Source organism: Gymnoscopelus braueri (assembly GCF_963280865.1).
Source record: "Gymnoscopelus braueri genome assembly, chromosome: 15".
In the NCBI taxonomy this organism is placed as follows: Eukaryota; Metazoa; Chordata; class Actinopteri; order Myctophiformes; family Myctophidae; genus Gymnoscopelus; species Gymnoscopelus braueri.
Window position 1 is genome coordinate 44,965,039 of NC_137620.1, and position 13,502 is coordinate 44,978,540.

Below are 13,502 nucleotides of genomic sequence, written 5' to 3' on the forward strand. Positions count from 1 at the left end.
TTGAGAGGCAGCAGCTGTGCGCAGCATCTAGTTAGTTGGAACTTGGCGAACTCCACATCTATTTGTGAAATTCAAATAAGAGACATGGTCCTTTTTCATATCAAGGTCCATTATTTATTCAGCATTTGAGTCACGGAACACCGTTTGATAAGCTTTAGCCTCTCACACCCAAAACGTAGAATATGTTATCGTTCGATAAGATGTTGTCAAAATAACAATTGTTTACGTTCTCTAATTGTGTACTTGTTTAGTAAGTAATGCAGATGTTTAACAATTTGACTCTTGACAGAGTGAAATGTTATACTCAAGATTTAAAGATCTATAAGGGTCCATTTGGTTATCAACTCTCCATCATTTAGCTGGGTACCACCTGGAACCCCCTCAAGGACCACTGGTGGTTCCCGGACCACTGGTTGAGAACCATTGCACTGACAAGTCCCGGAAAAGACGCACTGTGATTGGCCAGTAGTCAACGCACTGTGAGCGCTGTGATTGGCCAGTAGTCACTTTGAGTGACAGGTTCCCTGCGGAAGACGGAAGAGCCGCCGTGTATTGCGATACCAGTCGCCCCAATGAACTGCAGAGGCCAATGAGGTATCTAGGTTTCTAATATCTATGGTGTCCATGATGTGACTGTTTAACCACTGAGTGTACCTCTGCCCCTTCCTTGCCCTGCTCCTCCTATTTCCCCTCAGCCAATCACCTACTCTCCCTTCTACAGTATGTTCTACCTGAGGCCAAGGCTCTGATTGGCCTGAGTGCTGTCACCTGTGAGGACCAGCTGAGCCTGGTTGGGTGTCAAGCTCCTGAGACTGTGTTTTTCAGTGTGTTCAGTGCTGGGTCATAAGATGTGTGTCAGGGCCTCTGTTATGTTGCCAGTGTCTTGTTATGAGTTCAGTTTATTGTATTAATTAACAGAGTGTTTCTGTAATTTATCATTGTTAACGTGTGTCTTTATAAGTAAACTTAAGTTTGTGATCCTCATCTCCTGAGCTTGTCTGAGTTCCTGCGCTTGGGTCCTACAACACCTTCCTGACAGACAGGAGTGATCAACAGCGTGATCAACAGGATAGATCAACATGAGAGATTAACAGGAGAGATTAACAGGAGAGATTAACAGGAGAGATCGACAGGAGATATCGACAGGAGTGATCAACAGGAGTGATCAACAGGAGAGATCAAGATCGACAGGGACAGGGTGGAAGAAGTACTCAGGTTTTTATTTTTACTCAAGTAAAAGAAGCAATGCCACAATGTAGAAATACAGTACTACGTCACAAGTAAACGTCCCGTATTCAACTTGTGTTGGTATGAAAATAAGTAACTTTTACCAGGTAAAAAGTACCAAAAGTAAACGTATGTAAGGCTACTCAATCTAGTCACCAAAATCTGCAAAGTTGTAACTTGTTATTAAATAGTTGTGGTGGAGTAAAAAGGACAATATTTGCCTCTGAGTTGTAATGGGGTTGAAGTATAAAGCATCTGAAAGTAAAGTCTAATTGTACTTGAGTAAATGTTCTTATTTACTTTCCACCACTAAAAGGAGGGAGACAGGAACCACAGGGTTGATATTGACACACACACACACACACACACACACACACACACACACACACACACACACACACACACACACACACACACACACACACACACACACACACACACACACACACACACACACACACACACACACACACACACACAGGTTAGGGTTACATACCTTGGAGTTGGGGCTGGCCTTCTTGAAGACACTGAAGAGAGGAAGAGACTTGATTGTTTGATTTGACAAAAATCTCAGTCACATTGTATGAATTGATGATGATGATGATGATGATGATGATGATGTTTTAATGTCATGTAACACATTGTTGCTGTCAGGCAGAAACCTTGCATCTCCATATTTCAACTTTTTATATGTTTTTCTAAATGATAAATGAATGCTTTACTTCCTCGTACAAGAGTGTCACACAAAAGTGGTGAAAATAGACAATCTCCAATCTCACAATGCTACAAAACCATCAAGAGAAATCGCTGATATACTGCATATCTCTCTCTCTCTCTCTCTCCGCCCCCATAATTGAGCAAGACTGATTTCATACTGATGACATCACTGTCATCTCCTATTTTTATGGCATAAAAAAATCTATATTTGGGCATAATTTGGTTTAACATACGGTCCATTGTTCACTGTCATCTCCTGTTTTTGTGGCATGAAAAATCTATATTTGGGCATAATTTGGTTTAACATACATGCATTCATTGTTGAACCATCTACTTAAGCCTTGGAGCACCAACATTACGGGAGAAATCCTCACGATTCATTCGAGAACCTTCAGAACGAACCAACCAACCAACCAGGAGAAGATGAGAAACCACAGAGACTACCGGGACCCTCCAAAGTTCAACAGGCTCAAGCGGCGAACTCAGCCGGGGAAAGCGAACGGTCAGGGATTCCCCTGGACCGGACTGCTCGTGGCCCTGCTAGCGCTGGCGGCCGCCGCTTTTATCGCTCGCGACGTCCGGTCCCACGGCTCTTTCAAGGCCTCCGACACGGCCAGGTTCCTGGCCGTGTCCATGCAGCTCTTGAGCGCCGCGACGGTCTACTCCAAGCAGGTGTTCGCGTGGTCGCGGACGAACCTCCCGTACTTCTGCGCGGAATGCGCGCGCGTCCTTCGCCCGCTCGCCGAACAGGGTTTGGTGAAGACCAGGATGGCCGCCAGGTTCGTCTCCAAACAGATCGTCTGGCTCGTCATCTGGCTCAAGGCGAACAAGCCTCTGTTCGTAGAATGGGTGAACGCGAACACTCCGGACGCCGTGTACCAAGCGCTGGAGTACTTCACGGAGCAGTCGCTCTTTGTGCGTGAGAACTACGTCCTGCCTGGTGTGGCATACGCATCGGAAGTGCTACAGGGGGCGTGGAACGGCCAACAACAGTGATTCTTGAACTTTTTCATTTCAAGGACCTCCCAGTTTGATATGCACTAGGTCACGCACCCCCTTTTGATGCCATTTTTTTCATTCGCTGGACTCCAATCTACACTGTGTTAATTTAACTCTTGAGAGTGTACGGGTCAATTTGTACACGCTGAGTTACAGACCTGTAAAGTGTCCATTTGGTTCCATTTGCACACTCTTGGAGTTGCAGACCTGTAAAGGTCCCATTTGGACCCCCTGGGGGTCCCCGGACCGTATATTGAGAAAAGGAGTTACTGAGAAATGCTGCTTCACAACGCCACTCAGAGGCCATCAAGGCCTGGACACAGGAGCTGTGGGGTCCCTGCAGTTTGATATGGATTAGGCTACGGACCTAGCCTATGGTAAACCATCCCGGTCATGTGAATTCACATTTTCATGTGTATTCTGCAGACCGGTCTGGGCCCCAAGCGCTGGGTGGGGGTTTTGAATAAACCAAAAAGTGGAAGAGCGCGTCTGCCCTCAGGCAGTGTTGCCAGATTCTGTGAGAGAAACAAGCAACCAGGTCTAGGAAAACCAGCCCAAAAGAAGTGACTATGGGCCACATGAGCACTTTAACATATACATCAGCTATTTGAAAATAGCAGATCTACAAGCTCACAACGTGTAGATCTGCAAATTTCAAATAAAATCCCCTGCCCCCAGGGCCCTGTGAGTGACAGACGCTGAATTGGCTCTTCCACTTTTTGGTTCCTGTAAAAGGCCAAGGAATTTATTTTAAAAGGAAGAGGAGACGCCGACGTAATTTTCTCTATCCTGCAATTCCAGCTGGCAGATTGGTCTCACTGGGTGGCAGACAGACTCACACCGGAAGTTCAGTGAAATAACATTGGAGCCTATGAGAGCCGGCTTGACAGCTTATGAAAAAACCACCGGCTTTGAATGCTATCAATGCATTGAATGGGAGATTATCACGTTTTATCCGACCATTGAATGGGCGAGTAGGCGACGAGTAGGCGATATACTGACCTACCCGCGATTTGTCAGACCATTCATGGGGCGTAATCAGGAGCTACTGACCTACTTGGAGGCGGAGCAGTCCCCACAACATTATTTACGATTCTGTGCCTATCGGTACATAACTCCAACGGCGCTGAGTAGGCTCAGGCGAACGTCACACCGTTCAGGATGGCAACTCGGTCGCTTTAGCTCCCTCTGTGGTCCTTCACGGGGTGACAGTTCGCCTGAGACTGCGCGCCTCCGTCATGGTCCAAAACCGAAACTGAACTATTTAAGTCATCTCCGTTGGTAGGTCAGTATGTCTTGATAACACCCAATGAATGGTCTGATAAATCGCGGGTAGGTCAGTATGTCGCCTATTTCGCCCACTCAATGGTCTAATAAAAGGTGATAATGTCCCATTCAATGCATTGATAGCATCCGAATCAGGTGAACAAACACTATTTCTGAACGATTGAGACCTTTATAAAGTACTCTGCTCAGGAATCACATATCACACATTGTTATCTGCTGTGATACTTTTCGATGTGTACACTGTACCATTTTATAGAGGTATCTAAAGAGCTGTTTGATGTTGGCCGTTCAGATGTTTCTGAACGGCCAAAGTATCGCGAGACTGACCACCATTTCCTGTCAGGCAGCCAAATCTCGCGATACCTCCAACACAGAAACGATACCTGCCGCTGTTTAGACGCCTCAATAAAATGATGTGCTGTGCACATCGAAAAGCAATTGATTATAAAACAACCTGTGATATGTCTTCTTTTATATTCCTGACTGATTATATGACAAAGGTCACAATTGTTCAGAAATAATGTTTGTTCATGAGCTGGTCTAGCCGGCTCCATCCACTGCAATGTAATTAATCGAACTTCCGGTGTGAGGTTTGCCACCCATGAGCGTCATGGCGCATCCCCCGGCGTCCAGCACGACTTTTCCTTTCAAAAGGTTCTCCTTGCAAAACCCCCACCCAACGCTTGGGGGCCAGACCGGTCTGCATAAGACACATGAGAATGTGAATTCACGCGACCGGGATGGTGCAGGCTACTACGGACCTCCATTTTGATCCTTACGGGGTCCATTTGGTTCCATTTTGTATAGTTAGGATTGTACACTCTGAGTTACTTCTCAAGGAACCCTGGGGGTCCCCAGAACTTTGAGAACCACTGGCTCAAAGACCACATGAAGTGAAAAATATATATATATAATTAACAATAGATGCAAAAACAATTGAAAAAACAAACAAACCAAAAAATTAAACACTACACAAAACTGAACAAAAAAACGATTCCCATCAAACAAAACCTTAATGTGTGAAATACATAATCAGCAGCTCCAAATGAATAATCATGAATCACCTGTGTGATTCCCATAGCTCAATGTTCCTACACACAAATTATAAAAGACAATTTATGCTTTGAGCAACAAGTGTCATCCGAGATGTCGCATGGCAAAAGTGACATTGAAACGTAAGAAAAAGGTAACGGAGGACCTGCAGATACTTTCATAAAATATAGCATACTCTGATTGGTTGCAACATTCACTTCCTTGTTTACGTTTGAACGCTCACAACAGTATGGTGCGGCACGTCGCTCAAAACACAAGTTGACCTTAAAGAGCAAGACCACTTTGGTAGAGGTTTGGGTTGTGTAGTTGATTAGAAATTGTTAATTCAAAATATGCCCCTCATTGACTTACAGTGTACGGTAAAACAGCTCTTAAAGTCACTCTTTTAGCATGTAAATGAACACAAACAGATATAGACAATATAGAACATCACCAAACCCAGTACTGTTTTTCATTTATTTATAAAAAATAAAACTTCGTGCTGATTTGAAGATCCGGATCCCGATCCGTGGATCCAGTCCGGGTTGTCTTAATAAAAACAGCAAAATCAACAGGACGTTAACATTCTTATTAAAAACACAAACAGTACTGGGTTTGGTGATGTTCTATATTTTCAACTAAAATCAATAAATCAACGTTGTTTCTGTTCGTTTATGTGCTAAAAGAGTGACTTTGAGAGCTGTTTCACCGTACAATGTAAGTAAATGAGGAGCATATTTTGAATTATCAATTTCTAATCAGTGGAGCGATTATTTTTCATTTCTTGTCCCTTTGGAGTTACATCATGGCAAGGTAAGTACACAACCCAAAGGGCGCAGAGGTGGCGCCCTTTTGCCGGGCGCCACCTCCGCTGGGGCTCGACGCAGCAGAAACCTCATCTCGGAGCTATCGTGGAGAGTGAGGTTCCAAACGGGGCTACCAGCAAACCGTTTGGTGTATATTTACAAACAAAGTGCATGTGCATTTCCTATGCAACGTTGTCCATAGGTACTTAAAACGTATTTCAACAGTGAGAACTGTCCAAGATCTAAGATGATGATTTTTGAGAACAACGGCATTGCTGCAGGTTTCAGGGAAGTCTGTCTCTTTTTCTTTTTTTTTTGGCTTAGCTTACTGTAACAATGCCAGGGACAGCAGCATCTGCCGAGTGTTCATGTCCTAAATTGAAGCTGATTAAAAGTGATCTGAGGAGCTCAATGGGACGGATCGAGCCTCTCTGGACCATATACTATCCATTAAGAATACCTGTGTTTACCAGCTAAACGTTCTAAAGTGAACGTTGCGTACATCCAGTCGGACGCTGGAGCTGTACACAAACCAGTTTGAAATGAAAAAGAATCTGCACGACAGCTTTGCTCCAATATCTTACTTCAAATATTGGAGCAAAGCTGTTGTGCGGATTCTTCTTCATTTTAAACTATACAGCTAAAAGCCCAGAAAGTGCACATAATAGGCTATGATGTAAGCATTGCCTCTTTCTATTCATTTAATTGAATAGCCTAATCAATCATCACACTTGTTTTTCTGCAGACAATGTTGATCTGTGCCATACTGTATGCCTACTGTTTATGGTGGAACAGTTGCTTGCGCGGCAGCGACACCATATTTTGTCAAGTAGTCTTCCCGAAAAAAATGTTGATGTTTGAATTAACCTAACACAACTGTCCCTGTAAAACCATTTGACATCAATAACTGTCATCTTTAAGAGCTGTAATGAGTAATACGGTAACCTCTCATACGTTTAGGCCTATTCTCTGACAACACAGTGGAAAGCAGTAGCAGTTAAAGCTTTATTCATAGGAAACCCACTGGACCCTGTGATGACCCATCCTTCCTGTTTGTGTGTAGTGTTGCTGTGTTTCTAATGGTGCTCTCTGTTCATGTGTAGGAGGAGGGGACCAGCCTGCAGGGGTGTGCCTAGAGGACGAGGCACACCTGACTCAATCATCCTCTGGAGAATTTAAGCAGGCTGGTCCAGGCAAGGCCGTAGGAGACGGGGGGGACGGGGGGGACTCGTCCCCCGCGGGCCGCGGAGCGGCCTCGCGTGGGCCGCAAACCGGTATTTGGGCCGCGAGGCCACGGGGAAAAAGAGGAGGAAAAAAAAGCCTCAAATGAGGCCGGCACTAACCTAACCCTAATCCTAACCCTAAAACCGAGATAAATAAACCAAAAACTGGGGGGGAAACGGACCCAATCCGCCCAGAACCGCGGAAATTTTTCGCAGCGCGCGGGGGTCCTCATGCACGCGCGCGCATGAGGCGCGTGGGCCGGTACAAATATGTCCCCCCCAACTGGGAATAGCTTCCGACGGCTCTGCTATGTTGCCTCTCTCTTCTACAGAAAACAGTCTTTGTTTTTTGGTTCCTTGAGTTCAGTTTGATGCTTGTTTCTGCACTTGCACATACAGTACACTACATTTTCACATATCCATACATGCAGTTCATTACTGATACCACTGATTTGTATGGTTACTCGGCAATTTGGATTTTGCTTCTTGGAACAGAATTTCGATTACCCAACATTCTCCTCAACCACTTAAAGGGCAAGACCACTTTAGTAGAGGTTTGGTTTGTGTAGTTACCTTGCCATGATGTAACTCCAAAGGTGGACAAGAAATGAAAAATAATTGCTCCATTAATTAGAATTGATAATTCAAAAAAATCTCCCCATTGACTTACATTGTACACTGAAACAGCTCTCAAAGTCACTCTTTTAGCCCATAAACGAACACAAACTAAGCTGATTCAGACAATATAGAACATCATCAAACCCAGTACTGTTTATTTTTTTAATAAAGATGTCAACTTCCTGATGATTTTACTATTTGAAGATCCGGATCCGGATCCGCCGATCCAGTCCAGGTTTTCTTTCTAATAAAAATAGCTAAATCAACAGTAAGTTAACATTTTTATTTAAAAAAAAAACAGTACTGGGTTTGGTGATGTTCTATATTGTCTGAATCGACTTTGTTTACATTCATTTACATGCTAAAAGAGCGACTTTGAGAGCTGTTTTACCGTACAATGTAAGTCAATGGGGAGCATATTTTGAATTATCAATTTCTAATCAATGCAGCAATTATTATTTATTTCTTGACCACCTTTGGAGTTACATCATGGCAAGGTAACGACACAACCCAAACCTCTACCAAAGTGGTCTAGCCCTTTAAGCATTATTTCATATTTACATGAACAATTGTGAAAATAGCAGATCTACAAGGTCACAATGCGTTGCATGTAGATTGTGAGATTGTAGATCTGGAAACTTTTAACCTATGCCCAAAATACAGATTTATTGTTAATCGACAATTGCATTAAATGATTATTCGTAATTTGTATTCACCTGTTTCCTAGGCTGTGTTTTCCACTTCCTTTCGATTTGATCCAATGAAATCCAATGAAACTGGTCAGATGACCAATGATGATATCCAATGAAATCGACAGGAAGTGGAAAACACACAGCCTAGGAAACAGGTGATAGATAGTGATGGTCCATTGTGGAACCTTGGGCCGTCAACCTTTACTTTATAGAGTGTGGAGCACTGAGGTAGCGCTCTAGTCAGAAGGCAGGCCTTGATAGCCACAGCGTTGATATACTGAATGTAATAGATAAGAACTTCAGAATTCTCCAGGCGCTCAACCGAACGCTTGTTTGCATGCAGACTTTGATGTGGAGCGAATTGCCTTCGTGATATAGACAGACAGCAGACAGAGATGGAAAGAGTGAGAGAGAGAGAGAGACAGAGAGAGAAAAAGAGAAACAGACAGACAGACAGACAGACAGACAGATACAAACAAGTAAACAAAACTGAAGGAGGGAGGAAAGAGGAGTGATGAACGAGAGACAAACCAAAAACAAACAAATACTGAGTGTCAAATTATTTGTCCTGTAAAAGAACTATATGCTACAACTAGAGAACTAACAGAACACACATGACACACTCAAGAGAGAGAACCCATTAATCAGCTTCAATAGAGTACAGAAGTCCTGACGTCACTCGTTCATCCCCTGGGGTCGTAGAAGTCATTTCTCTATGGAGCATAACATTGGGTCATCTTAGAATCGTCTCATATAAGAATTGTGGTCCAAAAATAAACAAACTGTCCTGGTGATATTGTCTCTGTATCGTTTATGATAGTCAGTCACTCATATTTGATACAGTCTGTTTCTGGCGAACATTTAACTTATTTGGCGGAAGTAACATTAGCGTTTTCTCACCGTCAGTTGTTGCTTCATATCCATAAGAGTCAAAACGCCAGGATCATTTGTTTCTTTTTGGAACACAGTTCTTATTTGACGCGATATTAAACACGTCTATGGGAATTCAGAATGGGGGGGGGGGGGGGAGAGGGCGACCCAGGTAGGATGTGTAAATTACGTCAGACTTCGGTGCTCTATTTACAGTGTTTCAGTTCTAATATTGTCTGCTTGTTGTGCATCATCACTTCTAATTTAACTTGCTTATCCTGCAGCCTATCCTGTATGATGAGTTCTCTCCCCTGATTGGATACGATTGGCAACCCACTTGAAAATGTATTTTCAGTTTACTAAAGAGCTGTAGAGACAGGGAGAAGAACCCTGTCACTATAAACAAACACTGATATCACAATATATACAGCTATTTAACTCTTATTTTAACATAATGCAGAGTGCCAGATTATGTGTCCTTTAATTGAACCATTGCTGCTACGACTAGATAAGAAGCAGAACAAAAGGTTATCCACCTCCAGGAAGTCAGTGCATTTCAGAGAATTATTAAATAAACATTCTCACTAAAGCTCTGCATGCTGGCATGAGCCAGCGTGGTGTAAAGTAACTGAGTACATTTACTCAAGTACTGTACTTAACTACGATTTTGAGGCTTTTTTTTTACTTTACTGGAGTATTTCCAGTTTCCAATACTTTAACTTCTACTCCACTACATCTCAGAGAAAAATATTGTTCTTTTACTCCACTACAATTATTTGAAAACTTTAGTTCCTAGTTACTTTGTAGAATTTGATTATTATTAAACATACATTAACCACTTCAGCCCTATATACATTTCATCCATTTGAAAATAGCAGATCTACAAGCACACAATGCGTCGCGATGCAACACATTGTGAGCTTGTAGATCTGCTATTTTCAAAATATTTTTAGACATTTTACACATTTGAAAAAATGTGAAATGGGACATTCTGCATAATGACTACTTTCTACTTTGGTACTTAAAGTACATTTTGATACCAATACTTTTGTACTTTTACTCAAGTACATTTTGAATTCCTGACTTTTACTTGCAACAGAGTATTTTTTATAATGCACTATTGATACTTTTACTTGTGTGAGTACTTTTTCCACCACTGGCATGAGCTGTGCTGAAAAGTAACTGTTGCTCAAGACAAGAACTGTACTTTATAGTGCAATTTTGAGATACTTTTGTACTTTGCTTGAGTAGGTCCAATTTTCAATACTTTACATTTCTACGCCACTACACCTCACAGGCAAATATTACACTTTTTACGCCCTTACAGTTATTTGAAAACTATTTTTTTCAAACTTATTGAAAACTATATTACTTTGTAGTTTAAAGTTACTGTTTAGATTATCCGCACAACGACCACTTCCTCCGCCACTTGGTCATTGACGTGAAAACATTTAGATGCTCCATTTTAGCCCACTCTTGGTTTATGGAGAAACCTCTTGCCGTACGGTCACATATAAACACAAAGAAAGGAGATAAACATTCTCTGGGTTGTTTTGACTTTGCAAGGGACAAACTACGCCTTTTAATGCTCCAACTCACTAGAGGGGAATTTGGGCTATTTGTGAATTTAAAGTTGCATTTGTGAATTCAGTGAAAAGTTAACTTATCTGTAGTTGTCTTATGTTTAACCACTTGAACCCTGACATCCCTATGCTGGGAAGGACATTCACCAAAAATGTCACATCTACAAGCTCACAATAAGACACATTGTGCTATTTTCAGTTTAGAGGTTAATGTCATTCTATGTAACATCCATTTCCGTAGTCTTTAAGCTTACACATTGCCTGTTAGAACCGCGATTCCCAGAATTAATTTCAAAACAAAAAACAAGGAAGTACCACACCAAGAGTAATGCTGCAGGGTTCTAGTACTTATATTTTGGAACGTAACAACAATGTTGCCAGAATCTGTATTTATTGAAATTAAAATCCATAAATGAATACATTTCCGGTACATTTTCAGTGCCTGCGTCATTTTGGTGTTAGAGGCAGACAATCAAAAAACCTTTGTTTAAATTATATTTAGAGAAGCTGGCAAAAACACTTTCATGTGGAACGGTTATTGTGAAAAAACAAACCATGCAGCGACAGATTATATTAAACATAACATTTGTTTATAAACAGTTACAAAGTTAATGATTTAAGTACAGTAATGACCTGGGCTACTTGTCTACATGATGCCTTGTCCTGTTTCTGACTCGAGAACGAGTCTCCTGCTGCTTCAGAAAAACTGCTGAGCCGACATTATTTTATTGTCGGCCCTCATGGTACTTCCTGTCATCTGACAAGTACTCTCTGTTACTCTCAAGTCTCCTTTTGTTGAGGAGAGAGAGAGAGAACAATGTAGAAACGAGGTAGAGACTGGGCTACACTTCCAAACCACTTGCCCACAAATGGAGCAACTACCTTTAAAACCACATGGAAAATGTGCTGCTATTTGTCCCAAAGGTTTAAATACAAAGTGAATGCAAGACATTGAAATACTGCCCTCAATTTGTTACAAAAGTTTATCCCAAGCTAACCTTTCCTATGTGGATATATAACTGTTTCTGACAGCAAATGCACAATTCTTATGGTTTTGTAAGATAGTTTTCTGTAAGTTGTAATGTAACATACAGTAGCTCTGTTTACGTGTCTTTATTCACATTTAATTGTACATGCATTGTTTAATTTTTTTTGTTTCACCTTTGCTTTGGCAATGTAAACGTATGCTTTCTCATGCCAATAAACCCCCATTGAATTGAGAGAGCGCGTGTGTTTGCGCGTGCGCGCGTACGTGCGTGCGTACGTACGTGCGTGCGTGCGTGCGTGCGTGTGTGTGTGTGTGGGTGTGTGTGTGTGTCTGTGTGTGTGTGTGTGTGTGAGTGTGAAACCTGTACTTTGTACAGGTTAAGCAGATTTACCATAATAATGTATCACAGAGCAATACACTCAAATGCATGTGGTGACACACATGCACGTGCACATGCACATGCACGCGCACACCCAGATTACATAAACATGCATGGCCTTGATGCATTGTCATCAAGGCTTTTGTAATCAATGTCATCTCTTTTACGCTAATGGATCAGAAAGTCCTTCAACTGGATTAGCAGCCGTGTGTGTGTGTGTGTGTGTGTGTGTGTGTGTGTGTGTGTGTGTGTGTGTGTGTGTGTGTGTGTGTGTGTGTGTGTGTGTGTGTGTGTGTGTGTGTGTGTGTGTGTGTGTGTGTGTGTGTGTGTGTGTGTGTGTGTGTGTGTGTGTGCGTGCGTGTGTGTGTGTGTGATACAAGGTCGAACAAGGTCCTTGCAGGACTATAAATTCATGTTGAGAGGTCGTCTGCTTTCTAAACTAAACACACTGGAAACAGCTGTCTGTGTTTACCTCTCTCTGTCTGTCTGTCTGTCTGTCTGTCTGTCTGTCTGTCTGTCTGTCTGTCTGTCTGTCTGTCTGTCTGTCTGTCTGTCTGTCTGTCTGTCTGTCTGTTCAATGTAATTCAATGGGTCTTCATTGTCATGAGAAAACATACGTTTACATTGCTAACGTAGATTCCTGAAGATGGTCTATTGACCGAAACGTTGCTTAAATAAAGCTGTCCCTGTTGTGCAGACGGTGTGCGGGTCATTTTATTTGATTCTATGCGTTTGATCCCTGCCTACACCCGCGTCTCTGAGCCCATCAGGTGTGCATAAAACTTTGTTTCCTACATGGACAAAGTAAAAATGGAACAAAATAATCAAAACAAAACAATATAGTACAATTACATGAGAATAAAGAAATGTGTAAACAGAGCTGTCTGACATTGCAACTTAGGGAAAACTATCTTACAAAACCATAAGAATTATGCATTTTCTGTCAGAAATAGTAACTTCCACGGGAAGTTTTACAAAGTTGGGATAAACTCCCAAACAAACATCTCTCTCTCTCTCTCTCTCTCTCTCTCTCTGAGCGTTTGCGTGAGAGGTTTGCCAGTTATTTATAATAACATTACCT

The 13,502-nt window shown here is 42.1% G+C and overlaps 1 protein-coding gene across 1 annotated transcript in view; it reads right to left on the reverse strand.

Moving 5' to 3' along the window:
• The window catches only part of arrb2b (arrestin, beta 2b), a gene marked incomplete at its 5' end in the record, with an annotated part of 14,146 nt that extends 11,949 nt beyond the window's left edge, over window positions 1–2,197 (reverse strand). Inside the window, 2 exons of the mRNA XM_080451010.1 lie at window positions 1,724–1,754; window positions 2,178–2,197. Of these exons, the coding sequence (XP_080307136.1) occupies window positions 1,724–1,754; window positions 2,178–2,197 (51 nt within the window). The remainder of the gene's footprint in view (window positions 1–1,723; window positions 1,755–2,177) is intronic.
• Between the last annotated feature and the right edge of the window lie 11,305 nt (window positions 2,198–13,502).